We start from the raw sequence: 22,150 nt of genomic DNA on the forward strand, positions 1-22,150 counted from the left end.
TGAAAGCTTCACAAAATGTAATAAAAGATTAATAATCTCAATAATCACTCCCGTGAATCCACATTGACTTTTGTGTCTCCTTATATCAATTACTTAGGGAAATATTGCTAATATGGGTTATTGTAAATTAAAATAAAAAAGTGGTTTGTCATATTATTTCCCCAGGTGATTCTGGTGGTTCTTGGATTATAGATTTCTTTTCCACAATCAGAAGGGAGCCTTGAATTACAAAAGGTTGAGAACCTCTGTTTTAAAGGACCTTTTATTCTATAACTATATGATGCCGTTTATGTCTCCTTAAAGTATGCTACTGGAGTTTGAAGTGAAGTTTGAGTATTTGCAGTGCACTGGGATTACTGGGACAGTTATTATCAACTGGACACGTATCTCAGGGAAATAAAGATGGATGTTAGGTATATGAATGATCATTTATGCAACTGAACTTTTTGCATCTTCCGTTTTTGTATTTTAATTTTTTTGAGAAGGGAGAGAACAAAAGCAACTGAATGATAACTACCAGATAAATAAAGAACAAGAAAAGCCAGGGTAAAACATGACTTTATATCAACTGGTATCGGGCCTGATTATTTTGTAAATCAGTAATAGAAATGTGTGATTCTTTATGATAGTATATCACAAGACTGTCTCATTTCACATGCAAATTCACTAACCCAACTCTGGACACCAGCGTAGCAGCTGCTTTGGACCATGACCTCTATGTGTTATGTTAAAACAACTAGTTTTATTGGGTCCCTGCTGGACTTTTAGCCACAGTTCTTTATAGTGGTAGAGGAAACCTGTCACTGCAATGACATGGAACTTGAGGGTTGAAGGACTACCAGTAAGCCAGTGGCATCTTGTGGTTCTGTGTGACATTGCATGCTTCATTCAATAGCCTTTGAAACAGAGTCAGACTAAAAGTCCTCTGGAACTCTTTTGATTAAATGTGTATCCAGCTTTTTTTTTAATCCAGATTCAGAGTGCAGGCAACTTGAGTTATGCATGGGGGTTGAACATAATTCATTTGCCAAATTACATCCATAATTAGGAATTATTTTATATATGATAAAAATATATGAGGGAGAGAGTGCGCAACCTTTATGAATTGCTTGTAGATTGTGAAGGAAATAAAGAGCATTTGATCAGTCATCTTGGAATTATATTAAATGTATTATAACTATGGATTATAAATAGATATTTGCAATTCTAGTTCATTGAACCAATTTGAATGAATACCATCAAAATAATTGAAATCACAAAACACCAATTTTCAAACAGTGAATTTATCCTCCTGAGACCCAGCCCATTCGTCTGTGTCCTCTGTGGCGGACATTTGGGTTTTGCATCTCTTCTTTGACTCATTTGAGTTCTCCAATCAAGTCCTATTGTACTGTCAAGAGGACATCCGGGGCTTTCCAGTGATACATGTGTAGGGGTGCATGGGGTGGGATGATAACTTCCTGAAACATTTGACACGAGATCAGCTGGCACATTTTTGGGAAAGTCAAAGGTTAAGTCAAATATTGCTTAATTATTGTCTTTTTTACCATGGTATTCATATATGTTCAGGAATGATATATTTAGTTTTGAAAGCATTTCAGTTATTTGTTTATAAAATTAAGTCCTCCTATGAATATCAATTATAGTGGACACCGGGCCAAAATGTATTTAATGACTCAAAATTGTGAACCAAATGCATGATATTCCTCTACATTTCCAGGAATATCACAGCTAAAAATAAAACATGCAAAACAATAAAACAGTAAAGAATGAACAAAAGATTAGTTTAGGTATAATCAAAATATAATTTCCAAGTTCTGTACATAAGTCGTCGAGTTTTAATAAAAAGGTTCTACCATCCTTCAACCAACAAGCAAAACAGATGATTTAGTTTAATGTATTTTTAGTTTAATATCACTCTACAGCCATAGCTTGTTAGTTTATCTTCTATATTTTTTCACATGAAAATTATCCTGAGGTATGCTGTAAAATTTAAAAAACAAAATAATGTTTAAATTGTAAGATGTAGATTTAACTCTAAATAGGTAGGAAATCAGAAACAATAAAGTTTGAAGAGACTATTTTACCCCGGTTCTCAGTAAGTTATAGAAATAGAGAATGATCCTTAAGGTGTTATGGTAAATGAGATTTAAAACCCACCGACTTCTCGTGTTCCCATTAAAGACAAATGAGGCAATAAAAAAGGGGCAAATACAGCATATAAATTTATCTCAGCTTTTATTGGATCAAGTTGTCATGCAATGTAAGTTACAACATGGAATCATTTATTGACCTCCCCTCAGACGCAGGACAAGATGGAGGGTGGACTCCTTCTGGATGTTGTAGTCAGACAGGGTGCGGCCATCTTCCAGCTGCTTGCCGGCGAAGATCAGCCTCTGCTGATCTGGGGGGATGCCTTCCTTATCCTGGATCTTGGCCTTGACGTTCTCGATGGTGTCGCTAGGCTCGACCTCCAGGGTGATGGTCTTGCCGGTGAGGGTCTTGACGAAGATCTGCATGCCTCCTCTCAGACGCAGGACAAGATGGAGGGTGGACTCCTTCTGGATGTTGTAGTCAGACAGGGTGCGGCCATCTTCCAGTTGCTTGCCGGCGAAGATCAGCCTCTGCTGATCTGGGGGGATGCCTTCCTTATCCTGGATCTTGGCCTTGACGTTCTCGATGGTGTCGCTGGGCTCGACCTCCAGGGTGATGGTCTTGCCGGTGAGGGTCTTGACGAAGATCTGCATGCCTCCTCTCAGACGCAGGACAAGATGGAGGGTGGACTCCTTCTGGATGTTGTAGTCAGACAGGGTGCGGCCATCTTCCAGCTGCTTGCCGGCGAAGATCAGCCTCTGCTGATCTGGGGGGATGCCTTCCTTATCCTGGATCTTGGCCTTCACATTCTCGATGGTGTCGCTAGGCTCGACCTCGAGGGTGATGGTCTTGCCGGTGAGGGTCTTGACAAAGATCTGCATGTTTGCTCCTATGAAATATTAAGATTCAACATTACCAATAACCTTTAATAAATAACATTTTTTTAAAGAACTGGAGCTAAAAAGAAAATATACTCTACAGATACATTCAATTTGAGCAGTTTACATTACAATTAAATGATGGCGTCCTCATTATATAGACACCGTCTGACATCTAGTTTTAGACTCTTTCCAGTCACAGCTATACATTAAGTGTCGCATACAGTATACAGACGCCATCATTCGGGTCCTCATCACGTATTACTTTAGCTTACCACGAGCTATACAATTGGGCTGAATTCTCGAGCATCACATGAACATACTAGTAGAAGGCCGTTGATTCGAGCAGCAGCGCCATTTTAAAAATAAGGTAGCCATTGTTCGCCTTCTTTCTGTTCGGCCAACGCTCCCCGCTGATGGAAGATGCAGCTAGAAATGTCGCGCCATTGTTACGAACGTTGGGTCACATTTGCAGCGGTGTGTCGCGTAATTATTATACTCGACGATGGATAGTTAGAGTAAAACACCCGGTACGTTATTCGTAATGAACGTCATCTAAATTAACGTTAGCTAATTAGCTATATTATTCTTTAAAAAGCGCTGTTGAGGTCGCGAGCCTCGTCGCTGTTTACGAAGCAGTGAGTCAGTTAACGTTAACGCTATAGCTACGAAATAAAAGCGAACACAATTATGGGTTACAACAAATTTACGGAGGATGTAAATGGAAAGAACTACAGTACATAACTTTAAATGTTACATTTTTCTTACACGAAGAATCGTACTTACAATTAGTTTCAGTATTTTCTGTCCAGCTGTCCCTCGTTACACTTCCTTCTGACTGAGCAGTTGCCAGGGGAACAGGAGTATTTATACGGGAGACACGTCATCTCGTGATATTCATCCGCACATGAAAATAGTCCCCATTTCTAGCATACTCTATGGGTTTATCCATTTTACTTACTTGACCAACTCTGGCACTGTCAATTATCCACAGATTATACGAGAGGCTTGGACGACACAATATATGTCCCATTGCTGTTTTCTGAATACAGCTGTTCCGTGAAATACACGGTATGTGATGCAGCAGCAGGTGGTTGTCAACATTTCACGGAGCGTGGCTCGTGAATTATTTGCCACACGTCCTCCTCCTCATCTTGAGCTCATGATCTTGATGCGCGATCTGAAGCAGAAAAAATCAGTTACAATAAATGACTTCGGCAGGATAAACAGTTGACACAAGATTATCCAGATAAGTGTTGAGCCAGTCTCGTTTGGGATTAGAAAATAAATACCACAGAACAATCCTCGTGCTGTCCATAATCCACATCACTGGAGACGATAGTGTCCTTTCTCGTGGGTCCATGTGTAGGAACCATTCTTAATGTCTGAGGGCCAATGCCACTATACTCGATATGCACAACGGTCATGACATATTCATCTCATGTATATGTTAGGCTGCACAGTGAAAACAAGCATTACATGTATGTTACTGCCACTGATTATTGCTCATGCCTTGATTTTTTCTTGACCTTTAACTTTTTTTGTGGGCCATGTAGGCTATGTCCACACCCAACCTCAGCACACTGGGCTACTTTCTGTCTGCCAACACCAAGGACATTGTACAATGTACATATTCATACTGACATCTGCTATTAATATGTTGCATATTTTATGTAATGCAGAAAGCCCCCGCCACCACCTTTCTTTCTTGGAACACACAAGCACAAGCGATCATCGGTTCCAGGCGGGACACAATTAATGCAAAGTCAATGTTTCCTTATGCTGAAAATAATTTCTGTTTTGGTAAGAGTCTTTGTTTGTTCTATTCAATGTGCATGTGCCAAGTCCAAATATTTGATATTGTCTCTTCACTTCCCGTCTCGCTATTAAAAGCATGTTTACTTTCACCTGGCTGCCAACGTTCTTGTACCAGCAAAAGAGCAAGTTTTTTCTTTAGTTGATTTTAGTACATTTTCTCCTACATTTTGGTTCTTTAACCCCTTTTTGGACCCATCATGCCTCTTGTTTTTGTTTTGCATTTCCTCTCTATCATATCAACCTCTGGACAGTAGATGGCGCCCCATCCTCATGAACAGTAATGTATTCTATCTCTCCAAAGTGTTTATTATTCAGAAGCTGACCTCCAAGTCTATAGATACTGCAGTTCATTCATTGAGTATGGAGGACTTAAAGTGACTTAAGTATAAATAAATAAATAAATAAATGCATGAATAAATACAGGAATAAATAAATAAATGCTTAAATAAATAAATAAATAAACACAGGAATAAATAAATAAATGCTTAAATAAATGTATAAATCAATAAATACAAGAATACATGTATAAATAAATAAATACATAAATGAATACATTTAAGTTATAACTCAACAGGACATCATTAAATACATGTATTTCTACATTTCTGTATTTCTTCATTTATTTATATCTCTATTTATGTGTCCACACGTATTTCTTCATTTATTTATGTGTGACATTTATGTGTCCGTATATTCAAATGAGCTGGGCGGTCCGAACCTCATTGTTAAACAGGATTGGTCAAGTCAGGGAGCAAGACAGAAGCAATCGATCCCTAGCACTTGGATCTGTAGACGAACAGCGTTTATTATGCATTCTTGTCTGTACATTCTAAATACTACTGTTGTTGAGTCACGGAATGTAATTTAAGGATGTTTTCAGCCGGTAAGTTATTAGTTTAAGCATCAAATCTGTAGTCAGTTTATCGAGATTCAGCCAAATAAAGATTTGAGACGGAGATTTGAGGTCCTGCTTGCGGGACCACTGAGCTCCACAGCGCCGGGCGGTCAGCGCGCTGTGTGGCCGCCGAGAGAAGCCTGATCTCGGCAGGACTTTTTGAAATGCTCCGCTGGCTCTGACGTCTCCGTAGCGGCAAAACATGATATAATTAGGTTTTGGAGGATCTAAAGAGCACAAAGAGTTTATTTATCAAAAGGTAACGTTACATCAAGTTGACTAAGGGTTAATATTCATAACTTCATATTGTAGCGACCTGGGTCAGGAAAGCTACGAGACGTATATTTATTAACGTTTATTCGTAGCCTACGCCAAACAGTGAACACCGCAACACATTCTACTCCACTGTAAAGTATTTTACAGTGAATAATTGGAGTAAATTCATGCGCAAGAACAGTCGATGTGGTGACGTCACAAGACCAGAAAGACAGTCCTGCGTCCTCGAGTCCGGACTCCCAAGACCAGACTAACCAAGAAAACACGAGTCTGTACTCTGTGTACTTGGAATAGATAACCGGCTGAAGTCAAAACATACCAGGCAGAAGTAGTAGAGCATAACACACCAGGTGCATTACACTCCTGTGACCAATCATGCTTTAGACAGGTTGGGACCGCCCCAGCTCATTTGAATATAAGGACACGTAAATGTCACGCATATATAAAAGAAGTACGTAGACATAAAAGAAATACATTTAATGATGTCCTGTTGAGTTATAACTTATATTTATTCATTCCTGTATTTAAACATTTATTCCTATATTTATACTCTCGTCATTTTAAGTCCTCCATATGGATGAAGACGTTTTACCCAAATAACTTCAGTTCTGCCAATATGGACCATGAATGAACACAAACAAGGAAATCGAGTTTAATTCTTTATTAAGTGCTGTGCAGCAAACGTTTGGTCATGTAACTGTGAACACCGTTTCATGTGTAACAACTTTGTAATACGGCATGTATAGCATATGATGCATGCACATCAATTACATTTAAGAACATGGAATCATGAATGACTTTACTGCCCACCCCTCAGACGCAGCACAAGATGGAGGGTGGACTCCTTCTGGATGTTGTAGTCAGACAGGGTGCGGCCATCTTCCAGCTGCTTGCCAGCGAAGATCAGCCTCTGCTGATCTGGGGGGATGCCTTCCTTATCCTGGATTTTGGCCTTGACGTTCTCAATGGTGTCGCTGGGCTCGACCTCCAGGGTGATGGTCTTGCCGGTGAGCGTCTTGACGAAGATCTGCATGCCTCCTCTCAGACGGAGGACAAGATGAAGGGTGGACTCCTTCTGGATGTTGTAGTCAGACAGGGTGCGGCCATCTTCCAGCTGCTTGCCAGCGAAGATCAGCCTCTGCTGATCTGGGGGGATGCCTTCCTTATCCTGGATCTTAGCTTTAACATTCTCGATGGTGTCGCTGGGCTCGACCTCCAGGGTGATGGTCTTGCCGGTGAGGGTCTTGACGAAGATCTGCATGCCTCCTCTCAGACGGAGGACAAGATGGAGGGTGGACTCCTTCTGGATGTTGTAGTCAGACAGGGTGCGGCCATCTTCCAGCTGCTTGCCAGCGAAGATCAGCCTCTGCTGATCTGGGGGGATGCCTTCCTTATCCTGGATTTTGGCCTTCACATTCTCGATGGTGTCGCTGGGCTCGACCTCCAGGGTGATGGTCTTGCCGGTGAGGGTCTTGACGAAGATCTGCATGCCTCCTCTCAGACGCAGGACAAGATGGAGGGTGGACTCCTTCTGGATGTTGTAGTCAGACAGGGTGCGGCCATCTTCCAGCTGCTTACCAGCGAAGATCAGCCTCTGCTGATCTGGGGGGATGCCTTCCTTATCCTGGATTTTGGCCTTCACATTCTCGATGGTGTCGCTGGGCTCGACCTCCAGAGTGATGGTCTTTCCGGTGAGCGTCTTGACGAAGATCTGCATGCCTCCTCTCAGACGGAGGACAAGATGAAGGGTGGACTCCTTCTGGATGTTGTAGTCAGACAGGGTGCGGCCATCTTCCAGCTGCTTGCCAGCGAAGATCAGCCTCTGCTGATCTGGGGGGATGCCTTCCTTATCCTGGATCTTAGCTTTAACATTCTCGATGGTGTCGCTGGGCTCGACCTCCAGAGTGATGGTCTTGCCGGTGAGGGTCTTGACGAAGATCTGCATGCCTCCTCTCAGACGGAGGACAAGATGGAGGGTGGACTCCTTCTGGATGTTGTAGTCAGACAGGGTGCGGCCATCTTCCAGCTGCTTGCCAGCGAAGATCAGCCTCTGCTGATCTGGGGGGATGCCTTCCTTATCCTGGATCTTGGCCTTGACGTTCTCGATGGTGTCGCTGGGCTCGACCTCCAGGGTGATGGTCTTGCCGGTGAGGGTCTTGACGAAGATCTGCATGCCTCCTCTCAGACGCAGGACAAGATGGAGGGTGGACTCCTTCTGGATGTTGTAGTCAGACAGGGTGCGGCCATCTTCCAGTTGCTTGCCGGCGAAGATCAGCCTCTGCTGATCTGGGGGGATGCCTTCCTTATCCTGGATCTTAGCTTTAACATTCTCGATGGTGTCGCTGGGCTCGACCTCGAGGGTGATGGTCTTGCCAGTGAGAGTTTTGACAAAGATCTGCATGATTTTTCCTATTTTTCCATGTAAAATAAAGAAATAAAGTCAGGATTTAGTACAAAACTTATTAAAAAAACTCAAATAAAAAAATAATTTAAAATGGCAAATCATTAATTTTCTAATTTATAATTAATTCAAGTAATTGTAAGCTTCGCTGTAATTAGTTAATGTTTAAATGAGGATCACATTGTAATCCGAGAAAATAATGTTTATGTGACGCTCTAAACAGTCAGCAGCCATTCCGCTGCTAGCGCCATTTTGAGATCACACAGACCTCCCTTTTGTTCAGCTGACGTTACTCTCTAATGGACGAAGCTGGAAATGTTGAGTCACCGCTACAGCTAACAGTAGCTTAAAATGAACTCGACGAGGAAAAAGTCGACATCAAAACCGATACAATTATAATGAAAACCTAGTTAAAAAAATAATTAAGCCAAACGGCTTGATTGTGCGGTAGAGCTTTACCGTTAAATTGAGGCAGACCGACGTATTGCTAACATTGGGTTAAATTATCTTGGTGCTGGTCACCAAACAAAGACTAAAAATATCTACCGTATCGATAATATAAACTGCTAAATTGATATAGCCCGAAAATAAGAGAAAAAAGTACTTACTTTTAGGAAACGCAGTTAAAATGTTGTCTTGTGCTTGCGTACTGTTGCTCCTTCTCGTCTTCCGCAGTAGTACTAAAAAGCAGTTGCGACAACACTGTCTTATATACCGGAGTCTGCTTACGTCATTCGTCAATATCCGTCCGCGTTTAAAAGTAGTTCCCACTTCCTCGAAACGCATTCTTGTTTGGCTATTTGATAATCATACATATACTCATAAAGGTAAATATGTTGTAAAAAATAGTCAGATTTAAAACGATGTTGTAACATATTTTATGCGGCGGAATAATATCTCATACGAATCCGGCTCTAGAATGTGCTGGAAGGACCGTAGCAACAGAAACCGTCCCCGTGCTTCTGATTGGACTGCAGGATTGTTTGTTTGATCAACGATTGGTTGATGCGTTACAGTAAGTAAGGTTTGACGATTAAAGTACAGCCATCATCGTGGGGTTATAGAATAGAGGATTTCGACCCAAATACATAAGCTGATGTTGATAGTGTAGCCTTACGCATGCCTTGTCTCCACTCTTTCTGTTAAACAGAATATCGTACCAATAACGTTATATAAGGAACTCATGTGACAATGTATTTATGTGACACGACAGAGGGACGTGTGCATAAAACGTCGCCATTAACAGGATACGTGGATACGTATTTGGTAAACGTGCTACCAGCTGTCTTTAAAATGAAGACGACGATAACACTACGAAGTGACCTCCTTTAGCCACCTAACTTCCTTCACTAAGTCATATCCACATCCGGTGTCATGCTACACAGACCATCTTAAGAAAGGATACATTCAGGATTTATATCCAACCTTAACACATATGCAAAATATGTTGATCAGTATAATTTGCGGTTACTGGTTATTTGGCAGGCACAATAAATTGTTGATGTTTGAGACCCAGAGTAACCATATATATATATATATATATATATATATATATTTTAAGACAAGCTCAAGTGTTCTGTCATAGTAATCAGATTGGACATGTGTCCACATTAGTCAGTCTGATAATATGTTCAAATTATAGCAACACGCTTTCTGCTTATCAGAATGTACATGCTGTACAGAAATTAAATAGTCAAGTCACCAGTCCTATGAAGAATATAAATATATGTCTTGCAGGAGTCAAGAAAACATGCACATTGTGTAAAAGTAGTAGGCCTAACACAGTTCTCACACAGTCCTATGGCCTCTCTCAACTTTATGTTTCTAGCCTAGGAGGCACATTTATTATTCCCGTGGCTCAAGCTGAATTACTACATCAGTTCATTGGAAGGAATGTAATGGTTGTTATAGACTTTTTTCTCCATTTTCCTTGTTATGTTTTGTACTTATTCCGACGGCATAATGGCAAGATATTATTTATTTCCTTGTAAAGTTCACAAGAAAGAGCTTGATCTTGTCTTGGTGAGCATTAGTCTAAATGCCAGGTATGACGTCCACGCCCAGGTGAAACTGGTAAAACAGTGGTAGGCTACAGTAAGTTTTGTAATACTAGCAGGCGTGAGAGCCAGCTCATTAAACACACTTAGCATCTGAGATTCCGGTTCATGATCCCTTAAAAGTTGGTTTTGGGAACCAGCAAAGAACCCGGGCGAGATATTGTAAAATATTATACTGGCCAGTGATTTGTCTCTCTGCTTTTAGAAATTATTACAGACAACTGCTGCTCTGGAAAATCAAAGAGCAAAAGCTCAGCTCGGGGGTCTGCAGCCTACTGGGACATTTTTGGGGTCATAGATATGATACAGCTGGGAGAGTCCTAATCTATGTATTTGGGTCACAGTATTCCCGTGCCTCACCCCTCCAGCACCCGTGTCATATGACTCCCAACCCGTGATGCCTGTTCTTTCCAACACAAAACTGGGCGTCTGCAGACTGAACTAGTTCAACCTCTAAGGAATGTGTTTGTGCAAGTCGACTGTACTTTGCCCTGCCCCGTTGCTTGGAGTGATTATGGACAGCGTCAGAGTGTTCCAGCAAAAGCAATCTATCAAGCAGGGCATTGTCCTCGCTGATTACTGTGGAAGCTGATGTGGTGGCTCTTGGCAACAAAGTTGAGGTGCCCACCTTTGAATTTATTTAGCATATTCAATGACCACGTCAACAGCTGTGAATGAGTCAAAAGCTGGGAGGCCTCTAATGCAAATGTCACCCTCCTGAGTGGCAGACTATCTGATTGGGTTTTGTTTTCTTCAGCAGGGTCATTGGAGCCGCTCTGGGCAGGATATTCAGTTCCACGTCAACAGGTTTCACAACAAACGTGTCACAAGTTTAATCACATGAGACGCCGACGTGAATGAAGTAAGGCCTATCATCCCAGAAGAGTTGAATATGAACAGATGTCTTCATCAGATGTCCTTGTTGTTCTCTTTGTAAGGATGGCTCTTGTGAAACACGCGGGCGGCTGCCACTGTGGGGCTGTTAGATTTGAAGTCTTAAGTTCTCCGGACCTCCATGTTTTCCAGTGCAAGTACGAATATCATTTAAAATAAGATCAGTTGGTACTATGTTTTTAAGTTTGGGTTTATCCCATCACATTGGAGACATTAAACAATACTTTGTCACTTGTACATGTTGTGGGTCATCAATACAAACTGATTTGTCTCTCCAGCTGCAGCATTTGCACAAAGAAACAAAACCATCATTTCATTGTGCCAAAAAATCTCTTCACACTCTTAAAGGTTGTTCACTCAAGCCTACATATTTTTGGGGATACAACCTTTGATACAATAATAATAATAATTTGTCTGATCCTCCCAGGGCTCCGATAATCTGACCACATACACCTTTAACACTCAAGTTGCCAGGCACACCTTCTGTCAAACCTGTGGAGTCCAAAGTTTCTACACGCCGCGCTCCAACCCTGATGGATACGGTATGACCGCAAACACACCACCGTTCTCCTATGTTGTAAACATGCTGCTGTGTTAACTCCAAAACTAACCGCCTCTCTTCTGCTGTATTGGTGCTAGTTCTTATTTTCACAGAGAGAAAAGGTTTTATAATGGATCACAGTGTTATCAGGAAACCACCCTTAAAAACCTCATATCTAGCATTATTGAGTGATACGCTGTCCGTGAAATGTACAAATGATGGAGCTGTCCTTTGTTGCTGGTGTTTTCTTCCCAGGCGTTGCTCCGCACTGTCTGGATCCAGGTACCGTCCGCAGTGTCACGGTGGAGCCGTTCGGTGGTGAGAAGTGGGAAGAAAGCATGCAGGCTCACAAGAAGATCAGAGGCATGTCCAAACACTAAATAACAACACTGTGATGGGACTTTATTATTATTATTATTGATGTAACAGTATTGTCAACATATAAAGAAAGAAGACAATCAACTCAACCCATCCAAACCCTAGTGTTGTGTTTATACAGTGTAAAGACAATAAAGACGTTTCTGGACCAACAAAATGAATAAGACGTTTTCTTGTTTCAAAATTAGTGTCGGCTTTGTTCGTGGAAAGTTTCTACAAAAACAATATTCCGGCTACTTTAGCCAATACAGTACTGCAGAGTCTTTTATTCACAGTGAGCAAAACGGCTCATCAGATTTGTAAACTAAAGGCACTCCTACCACGGAAATCGAGGAGTTGGGCAGCAGGACTAACAACTCAATACATCTTCAGGTTGGTCGGTCCTTGTGGGATCATTTGGAACGTGTTGACGAACATGTAGCGCGAGAAGATGATGTAGAGGTAACGAAACCACAGGAGTTGAGAGCGGTGGCAAAACATGGCATCCTGAAAAGAAAAGAAGGGGTCGTCCGATGTGAGTTAAACCCTGTTACTGTCAGATCCTAAACAGCCAACAGCGGTCAAAACCTATCTGCTGCTTAGTGTAAATGTATTTATAACTTTTATGTAAAACTATTGGCTCGATAAGACATATCCACAACTCAAGAGTTACAAATGGTATCTCCTCTCCTGCTTCCCCAGCACAAGCACTGCATTCAGTTACTTGTTAAAATGTGCTTAAAACACACCTGCGCGCCTTCTAAAAGTAGACGCTGACCTTGTCGTGCCAACAAACTCTCCTTTTCGGGGCTTACTTTGGCTCGCCTGTAGCCCTGTGGGCCGACAATGCAGCGGAGGCTTGAGGGCAGCAGCCAGCTGAAGGGGAGCTCCAGGAAGGAGATGTACTTCCTGAGGAGGCCAACGGTCACCAGGGAGAGCAAACGGCAGTCTGGGAGGACACACAAGAGACCCAGTCACCTGTTAATATGTTACATATTAGGCCGTTGTATCAGTGTGTTCCATCTCAGATGTTTTTATCATGAAGCAAACTCCTGTCAGTCTCACGATACTATTACAATGTAATACAAGGATTCTTTCTTCGGTGCAGTATTTGTAGTTGTACGGCCCTCAACTATGACCTTTGTCGTGCAGTAAGAGTTTGCGGGGCGCGGGAGGCTTAAAGCTGTCGGAAAGGAGCGGAGAGCACAGCGAGATCAGTTGAACAAACAGGGGACATGTAATTGCGTGGTAATAAATAACCAGCGAGCATGATTAATCGTTTGCCCACTGCCAGGACTAAAGAGGGCCCGGCAGTTCGAGAACAAAGTGTGTGTTTCCTGTGGCCTCTGGACTCGGATTATATAATATCTCCACAGTACAGCTGCTGACGCCTCATGTATGATTCACTGCTCCGGCCCGCTGGGCCCGTTTGTCTGCTCAAGCTTTGATGTGGGAGTGCTCTGAACCGGCAAAGTGATGAGCTCTGAGTCTGTTGTAGCATGTCGCCTCCTCTCTGTTCTGCTTTTACTTTCACACCTGGAGGACGTCGTCATGAGCTCAAACTAAAAAGACAAATTGGCGTACGTTTTCATATTGCCTCGACAGAAGACGTGGAATAAGCCACGTGGATTTTAACATCAGGAATGAAACCACTCGATGTAGTTTGAGGGGAAAGGTACAACCAGTCTCGTGCTGCCACCAGCAGACCAACATGTTGAGAGAAGACTCATGCAACCTGTTTGAACAGCAGAGGGCGCTGTACATTAACCAAAAGAAAGTTAGTCTCACAGCATATTCCAGTATTCCCCGAAGCAGACTGGAGGGGTGGTGCTACTCATGTGAGGAAGTCATTGTCTGTGCCTTTTTTTTTTTTAAACGGCCATATCTAGATATTCACATATCCAGTGAAAATCACTTTCAACTAGAGTCAGGTGTAAGATTTATTTTACTTTTACTGACGATTTTTGTGAGAGTGACCGGTAAAACCAACCCTGTGACACTTTGGTCACAAACGTTTCGAAAATATGAACGCTATTCAAAGTTTTCTTTTTGTGACACACCTACCATTGGGTACTTGTCCGGTGAAAGCGAGACGGCTGTAAGGGGAGAAGAGCAGAACATGACAAAGAGATGCAACATCATACCGACAGGGTTTTGGGGTTGGTGACCCCTACAACAGAAATGACTATGGTGTGATGTTTCTACCTGCCAATGTGAAATGGAGATTAGAGTTTTGGTTAAGCTGATTACAACACAATGGGGTGAGAAGTCAGTGACTGAAAGCCCACTTGAAATAATAAGCCTCCTGTCTTCAAATCTTGGTGAGAGTCAAGTTTTTCCTCTAAGCTTGCCTTTCCAAATCCAATAGCTGATGTCAAAAAAACTAAACCCAACAACCCTAACAACAACAACAACAACAACAACAACCCATTGAGCTCAGCCAAACTAGCGCACGACCCCTCTGGGACCGCAGCCTGATGGGAATCATGAGATGTGATTCGCAGAGCTCATATCTTATCGACAGATGAGGCCCAGGGACTTACAGAGGGCCGTGCAGGCTCAGCCAGGGGAAACCACTGTGACTAATGCAGCTGGCAATTGAGGCATTGGTGCAACATGCGGACCAAGACTTACCCTTTGTGGTGCAAAACCAACGGCCTGATGCATCTCGCTCAATTGGCCTCTCCGAACCAGAGCTGCCCTCCCACCTCACCACTTCAGGGACAGGATTTACTGCTGCTCTTTGGGAGCAGAGCCGAGTGCCTCTGAAGACTCTGTTTGGACGACCTCTATGCTATGTAACAGGCCATTTCTAAAAAATACGGTGTGTCTTGTGTGTGTGTGTGTGTCTGTGTCTTTGTGGGGAAACATTTGGAAAGATGGCTGCAAGTCCAAATGTTTTCCTGGACTCTGTTTTACGAGTGTGGAGTGGGCTGGTTTCTGTGTGCATGTGTAAACCACATAATAACCCAGAGGAGAGCATCTTTTCTGGGTTTTTGTTGTTGTTGTTGCTTGTACGACATTTTATGTTTTGATCCATGTGTGTGTGTACTGTCTGTGTGCCTGTAGTAGTTGGGAGGGGGGGTTAAAGGGTTCGGGGCGGGGCCGTCCAACTCCTCATCTCAGAGGAGCCTACAGACCTCGGTCTTTGGACGGTCCTCCATTCGTACATTTGTGTTGTTAATGTCTGTCAGTATGTACACGTTATGTAGGTACCTACGGAAAATAAATTACTTACTTACTTACTTAAATTGAGTGATTAAAAAGATCAAATAAAACAAATCTAAAAAAGAACAGCTAGAAGTTCCGTCAGTACCTGACAGCTTTATGGATGGCTGTATGATTGGCATGGCTGCTCACTCCGCTCCCATCGAAGGTCAGCACCTGAAACAACAAAATATCTCACTGTGTGGGTGAAAAGCCAGAACCTGGGTATCTAAAAGTGAATTTAAATAAATGGAGGCAGAAGATTTTTCTTGGGTTAGTGGAATGTTTTTTTCTGTGCCTTACTGTGGAGCTGCTTGGCAGCTGACAACTGATATTTAAAGGCCTTTTTTCCCTTCTTCCCCATGTGCGCATGCTTGCACAGCAGAGGAAGTCAGTGAAAAATAAAATACAAATCAGGTCAAAGGGAAAGAACGAGTGCTTGACTAAAGACTTGGCATTCGTTTTGTTTTGGCGTATTCTACCATGACTATGTCGTTGCAATCAAGCCTACGTTTGAGCTCCCAACCACACATTATGATTAACTAGTGAACTTTCTCCTCATTCTTGCTGGCTTGAATATGGAAAAGCAAAAGGAATGGCCTGGCGTCAGGCCAAGGAAACAAGTTATTCAGTTTAAGAGCAGGAAGAGTATATTACATTTTATTTTTTACACCTACATGTTTATCTCTGTGTGCTTTGGCTGAATGTATTGGTGAGATAACACATGCTCCCTTGTCTTACTTTTTGGTCTTAAGGCATTTCTTTTGCTGCTCAGCCTGACAGGAAGGGAGGAGATGCTGTGTTTGTTTGTCGTCTTTGATAGCAAGAAGAGATCCGCAACAACAGCACAGAAGAACCCAGCTGTGTGAAATCATCTTCCAGAACTGTGGGTTGCTGTTTTTTTTGTTTTTGTTGCCCCCGAGCTTCTGTACTGTATGTTTGTCAGAGCGCTTGACTGTTTGAGCGGTTGTTGAGAATGAGCGAATACAAATGATTTGAATCTAAATGAACCAAATTCCCTTTAGCTAACAGTGTGGAACTGCACCGGGGCAGATAGCAATCTCTGTGTAATCCTCAACAATTTGTACAAACTTTCCGCTGCGGCAGAGCCCATGCATGTCCCCTCCTTTTGAAGGGAGGTTTTAAAGAGTTGGACAAAGAAAACACTGGCTGACAGGATTATTGCACAGGCCACAGAGAAACTTGGATAAAGAGCAAGAGAGCTGCAGTGGCACGACGTAAAACACTGAACAAAACAATACAGTGTGTGTTATTGTGGGAAATTGTTCGTTAACATCAAACAGGAAATTAGAGGAAAAGACGACTGTTTGTAAAGGTACAAATGCAGCACGGAGCTCGACTTACCACGTTGAAGGAGCGAGCTCTCATGTGCTGCGCGATTATAGAGGAGACCAGTGAGACGCTCCATTCTGCTTTGGGGTCGTCTGGAAGCTTTCTGAAGGGGAATAAAAACAAAGGGGCCGGTTATCTACTAAGTGTTGCACCAGTGTTTTACTGGGAAACAACAGGGCATTGTGTTTGCGTTGTAACCTCACTGTATCTGAAAGTCTACACAGCGTAAGCAACGCGCCGGGTGTTTCTTAAGCCGAGTAGTACCAGATTCCTTCCCGAGCACCAGATTTCTGCAGTGCAGATTTAACCCCGCGTCTGAACAAGGATGGTTATAAAACGCAACCACGAGGGAGTGCCGGGAAGCCCGTGGGGGGTGAAGGGTCGGACGGCCCTTAGCATCGTCTTCATCTGAAACTACAGCCTGGAGACAACGCGGAGCGTACACATCAAACATCCCACTCGGCCAGCTTGAGTTATTGGCCTGCTAAACATGCATGGGCTCCCTTTACTTTTTTGGCACAAATAATAACTGTTTATTTTTTTATCAAAGGCAATGCTTTGTACTGTAGTTCAACGTCCTCCTTGCACTCACGAGAAACCAGCTGTAAAAAGTGTTCAAAAACCTAACCAAACTTACTCGGATGTGAGTTGAGCCAATACAGTTCACATGAAAAATAAGGTCCTGCAGGTTGCATTGGAAGTGGAGTGGATCCAGTTTGCCCACCAGCTATGACCACTCACATTTATGTTGATCAGAAACACAACCAACAAAGGAAACTGACTCGTTGCACAACAGTTTGAAACACTAAATGTGGTCCGACAATGACGTGATGCGTTGTTGTGCACTCGGGGGAGCACATGGTGGTGTGACAGTGCATATATATATATATATATATATATATAAATAACTTGGGGGTAGGTGTGTGTGGGGGTGTGTGTGTCAACAGTTGTTCCCTCCCCTTCATTGCTAACAATGAGCCAGGACAGTTGAGCTGGGAGAGGGAAGTGATGGATTAGGCTACAAATCTATTGGGCTGCCGGTGATGTGAGGGTCAGGCTTCAGTGTGAGGGGCGGCTATGTCAGAGGGAGGAAGGGTGGGGACATGGAGGGGGGGGTCGTGGTTCAGAGATAGTTTAAAACGGTCTTTCATAGAGTGAATGGACTACTGTGACACCAGTGACATGTCGTAAGAAAGTTGTGTGTGTGTGTTAGTGAGGTGGCAGTCAAATGGAATCTAAACTGTGGCCTCCATTAACAAAACACATTGTTCTAATGTGTCTGCTTTCGACTGAGGGCTAAAAAAACAAGAAGAGGATCAAAAGCGCAGATATATGAACACTCAAGCTTGTTTCCCCTTACTGTTTGTTTTTATTCATGTTTTATTTTAGACTTTTTGCCTTGTAGTTTGACAACCGCAGCTCAGCACAAGCCTGCACGAAGGGGGCGAGGGGGGAAAAAAGTAAAGGAAAATGAACAAAAGACACCTGACTTTTCTTAAGCAGGATGTGTCAGCTTCGCCATGGCAACAGTGTGAAATGTCCTAAAGTAACCTCCCCAACTCCTCCCTTTGTAGCTTTGCATGTGGATGTTTAATTGCTTGCAGGCATCTGTATGCAGTTGTTGAACTTTGGCCCAGTGAGGGGATTCAGTGTGTGTGTGTGTGTGTGTGTGTGTTAAAAAGGGCTTGTTTAGTCTGGTCACATGGAACACAGGCTTGTGAAACTGCCAGACTTCTGTCCACATGGTCAGAAAGATGTCCAGCCTGGAACGACAGACATGCCACTGCACTGACAGTACGCCCACAATGGCCCAAATAATAACAAGTAATAAGGCAGTTACAACTGTAACTATACCAATATCCACGCATGAAGTTTCACAATGATCGCAGCTTTATTAATGAGTATTTATTGTTTAAAATATTCACTTACGTTGAGGTAATCAAGTGTCATGAAAAAAACTATGGACATATTGCTGTTAACCCTGGAAATAATGCATTTAATTAATGTGAGAAAGCGATCTAATGTGCCAAAGTGACAGTGTGTTGCAGGACTCGGCATAATGGAAAGGCAACTGTTTGACTATGCAAGGCCAGTGTGTGACAAATGTATCGAGGATAAAAGCACAGCCGGAGGTCAGCGGTGAGGCTGGAACATCCCACCATTATTTACTCCACCCTGCCATGCGTTTATAAATTGGCTCGGGCAATTGTTTTCTTCTTCCCCTGGATCAATGTATATTTAAACCCTGTGCGGGGATACAGTGTTACTGCAGCGAGCACAGCTGCCCTGCAGAAAACTAGTTCTGAGCTCTTGGTTTACGTCCGTGCAGAGAATTAAACTAATCCAACAGGGGAAAAAAACTAAAGCCTTGAGTTCGTGATTTACCGTTTACTTTGAAAATCTGAAGTGTGTCAGCAAGAACGGAGTCAGATTCAAGTCCGAAAAGAGAGGAGGTGCAGGAGCTGGAGAGTTGTGTCACTTCAGACTGATAATGCATGAAGAAGCCGTCGGATTTTTGCAGTGAGCAGCTATAATGGAGTCCAGGGAGACAGAGGTCAAGCCAGGGCAAGTGGAGAGGCAGCAGAGCGTGCCCAGATCGAGCTTGATCACAAAGGCCCCAACATGCACTGGGGCCCCAGATACTGTCTACACAGCTGTTCTGTTCAGTGAGCATTAAAAGGGAAAAATCCTGTTTTAGAACAGAATTCCCGTGTGGCTAGCGGTTGTTTCCGCAGGATACGGTTGCGAGTGGGCAAGTCTCACATGGCTCTGTCATCATGAAACGTAACCCACAGGGCCTGCTGGGAGTTGAGGAAAAACCAAAGTCCAGTGGCTCCATCACACAACCCTGAGCAATGAGATAATGACACAGCCCATATCGCAAACAAATACACGTTGGCATTCATCTAGTCTGGCACTGACTGCTTTATTTTTGCATCTTGCCGTGTTACCGCCACCTGTGGCTCATTAGAATGGTGCGAAACCATTCGCAGGGTGTGTATCGTTTCACATCACCTCATGCACAAGATTTAAAAGAAAATCCTCCAAGAAAGAAATTGAAACATCACTGCGAGAACAAATGACTCATCACGATGGGTTTTATGCAAAACTGTTGCAACAAAGTGAACAAGTGAGCAAAGTCCAACGTAGAGAACAGTGACATGTGTCAAGGCTGACTTCCTAAGGTATAGCACCCTTCCTGGTTTATGTTGACATTACAGAGAAATATAAATACCCAGCGTGGCATAAAAACTGTTGCCAAGTTTTGAGCCCACAAACTGAGTATCTGGTCCAGGTTTAGTCACATAAAAATATCCGGTCTTGAGCTAAAAATGCTCATATTCCTAGCTTGTTTTAGGCTTGACGTTATCTTTGATGACTTCGCTGCGCAGCACTAGTGATCGTCGTCAAAATGCTCGGGGCTTTCCGTTTGAGGTGTAAACACAAGAAATGGACCGCCTCCCAACATTGGCCCTGCATCTCTCTTCGTGCACGATAAAATGGCCAGTGAGAAAAACAGGCCGAGGTTGAGACATTGGGTGCACATCTGCACATACTTTGGCAGAAAAAGGTGAGGAGCAAAGCCAAAGTGTGGCTCGCCATGTACAGACACACAAGGAGGAAAAGATGTTTCGAATGACCTACACTAGCATTGCCAAAATGTATCCCACAGGCCTTGGCAGTTGGCTTCAGCAGACATGGGCAAGAGGAAAAGTATAAGGAAGAAGAGGAGGAGTTGACCAGAGAGGGAGAGCAATGAGTGTGAGAGAGGAGGAAATAATTGGTTGGAAATGAGCGGGGCTCTCAAAGTGCTGATTTGGTGTGTGTTTTGGGCAAACAACCGAATACACAGAAAGGGAAAATGGGCTACACTCCAGTTCAGTAGAAGTGCAGACAGCACTGAGATCAAAGTTCAGCTATATTCTGTGTGCACAAGATGATGAAACTGTAACATCTGTGCATGTGTTTGAAAAAAACACACACACACCAACAATGTTCTCAAGGGCAGACAACCTGGGCATGCTGCCAGCTTATTACTTTGAGCTCCAGGTTGGTCCCAGAGTTCATGCAGCTCTCCTGGTGAGCCAACATATAGAGACTCACATGTAGGCAGCCACAAAGTTCTTAGAAGCGCAAAACATTTAAGTGAAGCTGCAGACTTGATCCACTTGGGGGAAAAGAAAGAACCCCCCCATTTTCAACATCACCTTTTACCACTGTGCTCTCTGTAACTTGACCTTGCCAATAGCCAGAGCCAGGAGACAGAAAGTCCTACAGCTGCATCAACAGCAAAACACAGAATAAGAGCAAGTTCCTCGAGAATTGGGCCGACAATACTGTTCACAGTTCTGCTCACGGCGTTGACTGTGAAATGACAATAGTCAAGACTGAAGACTGTTTTAACTCAGAGGCATTTACAGCCACGCCAAAAGAACTACAGCTGTACATATTTTACTGCACTCGACGGTGTTCAGTGAAGTGAGAGAAAAAGATGTTATATTTTAACCATGATGTTGTTAAGTTGTAATAGTTTATTTTGATAACATCTGCAGAGGTCTTATGTTTTAAATTAATACATATAGAAAGATATTATAATAGAAAATATTAGGGAGAATATTGATATTGTTATTAATGTATTATGAAGCATAGGGGTAATGTTTACTCTATGCAAATGGCAAGAATTAATGTATGTTGCATGAGAGTGACTGTATGTTAGTATTATAGATTGACGAGGCCGGTTGAATTCCGTGAAGTGACTTACAATAACACTCTCCGGTTGTTTTATATTTTTAAAGTTTCTACGATTTTTTGCACAGTTTGCAGCAGACCACCTACTTCTGGCGAACTAGTCTCTATCCTGGGCTTACTGTCAAGCCGTTTAGTTTAGTTAGAATTGTGTTTACAGCGAGTTTGTCGTCCTACCTACCCGAACGCTGACAGCTACGCTGCTCGGTGAACATCTGTCCGTGGATCATGTGGATCTACAAGCTTGCTGTGAGCTTTGTGCTCCTGTGGACTGTCCTGTCCTTCGTAATACTCCCAGTCTCACCCCTGATCCACTACTTGAGCGCGGAGCTCCTCCAATTCAGATTCCACCGATCTGCTCCTCCGCCTATACTATACCACTTCCCGGACACCGCTCGCCACCCCCGCCGGAGGTACATTCACCGCGGAGCGGACGATACCACCGCATCGATAACTCCACTGCCATTAACTCATTCTGGTCCTCAACCCGCCGCCACCCTCCGAGAAACACCCGCAGGAAGGTGGACCACAGCACGTTAGCCAGCCTAGCCAGGTCGGCTAACGTTAGCTTTACCAACCAACACTCCGACGTCAACTTTGGATTGTTCAACATCCGTTCCCTCTCAGGCAAGG

The 22,150-nt window shown here is 43.2% G+C and overlaps 3 protein-coding genes across 10 annotated transcripts; 1 reads left to right on the forward strand and 2 right to left on the reverse strand.

Moving 5' to 3' along the window:
- Positions 1–2,221: 2,221 nt before the first annotated feature.
- ubb (ubiquitin B) lies at positions 2,222–9,076 on the reverse strand. Of its 2 annotated transcripts, XM_056408993.1 has the most exons (3): positions 8,971–9,076; positions 6,772–8,370; positions 2,222–2,980 (listed from the first exon to the last, which is right to left on the reverse strand). In XM_056408993.1, exons 2-3 carry the CDS (start codon positions 8,360–8,362, stop codon positions 2,286–2,288), a joined length of 2,286 nt encoding a protein of 761 aa, XP_056264968.1. In that variant the 5' UTR covers positions 8,363–8,370; positions 8,971–9,076; the 3' UTR covers positions 2,222–2,285. The 2 variants fall into 2 exon arrangements, with proteins under 2 accessions (XP_056264968.1, XP_056264961.1); XM_056408986.1 differs by lacking the exons at positions 6,772–8,370; positions 8,971–9,076 and adding an exon at positions 3,759–3,846 and having other exon boundaries at positions 2,222–2,983.
- Positions 9,077–9,176: 100 nt separating this feature from the next.
- On the forward strand, positions 9,177–12,245 carry cenpv (centromere protein V). Of its 3 annotated transcripts, none has more exons than XM_056409005.1 (6): positions 9,177–9,377; positions 11,177–11,281; positions 11,358–11,450; positions 11,592–11,661; positions 11,741–11,855; positions 12,110–12,245. In XM_056409005.1, the coding sequence occupies exons 2-6, from the start codon at positions 11,277–11,279 to the stop codon at positions 12,232–12,234; spliced, it is 408 nt and encodes a 135-aa protein (XP_056264980.1). In that variant the 5' UTR covers positions 9,177–9,377; positions 11,177–11,276; the 3' UTR covers positions 12,235–12,245. The 3 variants fall into 3 exon arrangements, with proteins under 3 accessions (XP_056264980.1, XP_056264990.1, XP_056264999.1); XM_056409015.1 differs by lacking the exon at positions 9,177–9,377 and adding an exon at positions 10,959–11,039 and having other exon boundaries at positions 11,180–11,281; XM_056409024.1 differs by lacking the exon at positions 9,177–9,377 and adding an exon at positions 11,001–11,039.
- On the reverse strand, positions 12,236–21,942 carry pigl (phosphatidylinositol glycan anchor biosynthesis, class L). 5 transcript variants are annotated; one of them, XM_056408975.1, is made up of 6 exons: positions 21,699–21,942; positions 16,784–16,874; positions 15,528–15,595; positions 14,276–14,307; positions 13,027–13,160; positions 12,236–12,718 (listed from the first exon to the last, which is right to left on the reverse strand). In XM_056408975.1, exons 2-6 carry the CDS (start codon positions 16,805–16,807, stop codon positions 12,590–12,592), a joined length of 387 nt encoding a protein of 128 aa, XP_056264950.1. In that variant the 5' UTR covers positions 16,808–16,874; positions 21,699–21,942; the 3' UTR covers positions 12,236–12,589. The 5 variants fall into 5 exon arrangements, with proteins under 5 accessions (XP_056264950.1, XP_056264933.1, XP_056264924.1 ...); XM_056408958.1 differs by having other exon boundaries at positions 19,157–21,942; XM_056408949.1 differs by lacking the exon at positions 21,699–21,942 and adding an exon at positions 18,132–19,142.
- Positions 21,943–22,150: the final 208 nt, after the last annotated feature.

The sequence above is a fragment of the Pseudoliparis swirei genome, chromosome 3, assembly GCF_029220125.1.
Source record: "Pseudoliparis swirei isolate HS2019 ecotype Mariana Trench chromosome 3, NWPU_hadal_v1, whole genome shotgun sequence".
In the NCBI taxonomy this organism is placed as follows: domain Eukaryota; kingdom Metazoa; phylum Chordata; class Actinopteri; order Perciformes; family Liparidae; genus Pseudoliparis; species Pseudoliparis swirei.

What these genes read in the sequence shown, in the direction of transcription:
- ubb (XM_056408993.1), bottom strand. Translation starts at nt 8,362, where the DNA reads ATGCAGATCTTTGTCAAAACTCTCACTGGCAAGACCATCACCCTCGAG. An exon ending in TCTTGTGCTGCGTCTGAGGG is followed by an intron (nt 2,981 to 6,771) that starts GTGGGCAGTAAA and finishes ATTTCATAGGAG; the next exon opens with CAAACATGCAGATCTTTGTC.
- cenpv (XM_056409005.1), top strand. An exon ending in CTCCATGTTTTCCAGTGCAA is followed by an intron (nt 11,451 to 11,591) that starts GTACGAATATCA and finishes TTGTCTCTCCAG; the next exon opens with CTGCAGCATTTGCACAAAGA. An exon ending in ATCTCTTCACACTCTTAAAG is followed by an intron (nt 11,662 to 11,740) that starts GTTGTTCACTCA and finishes TGATCCTCCCAG; the next exon opens with GGCTCCGATAATCTGACCAC.
- pigl (XM_056408940.1), bottom strand. Translation starts at nt 17,225, where the DNA reads ATGTTTGATGTGTACGCTCCGCGTTGTCTCCAGGCTGTAGTTTCAGAT. An exon ending in CACCGGACAAGTACCCAATG is followed by an intron (nt 13,161 to 14,275) that starts GTAGGTGTGTCA and finishes GTGTCCTCCCAG; the next exon opens with ACTGCCGTTTGCTCTCCCTG. An exon ending in AGGGCTACAGGCGAGCCAAA is followed by an intron (nt 12,719 to 13,026) that starts GTAAGCCCCGAA and finishes TTTTCTTTTCAG; the next exon opens with GATGCCATGTTTTGCCACCG.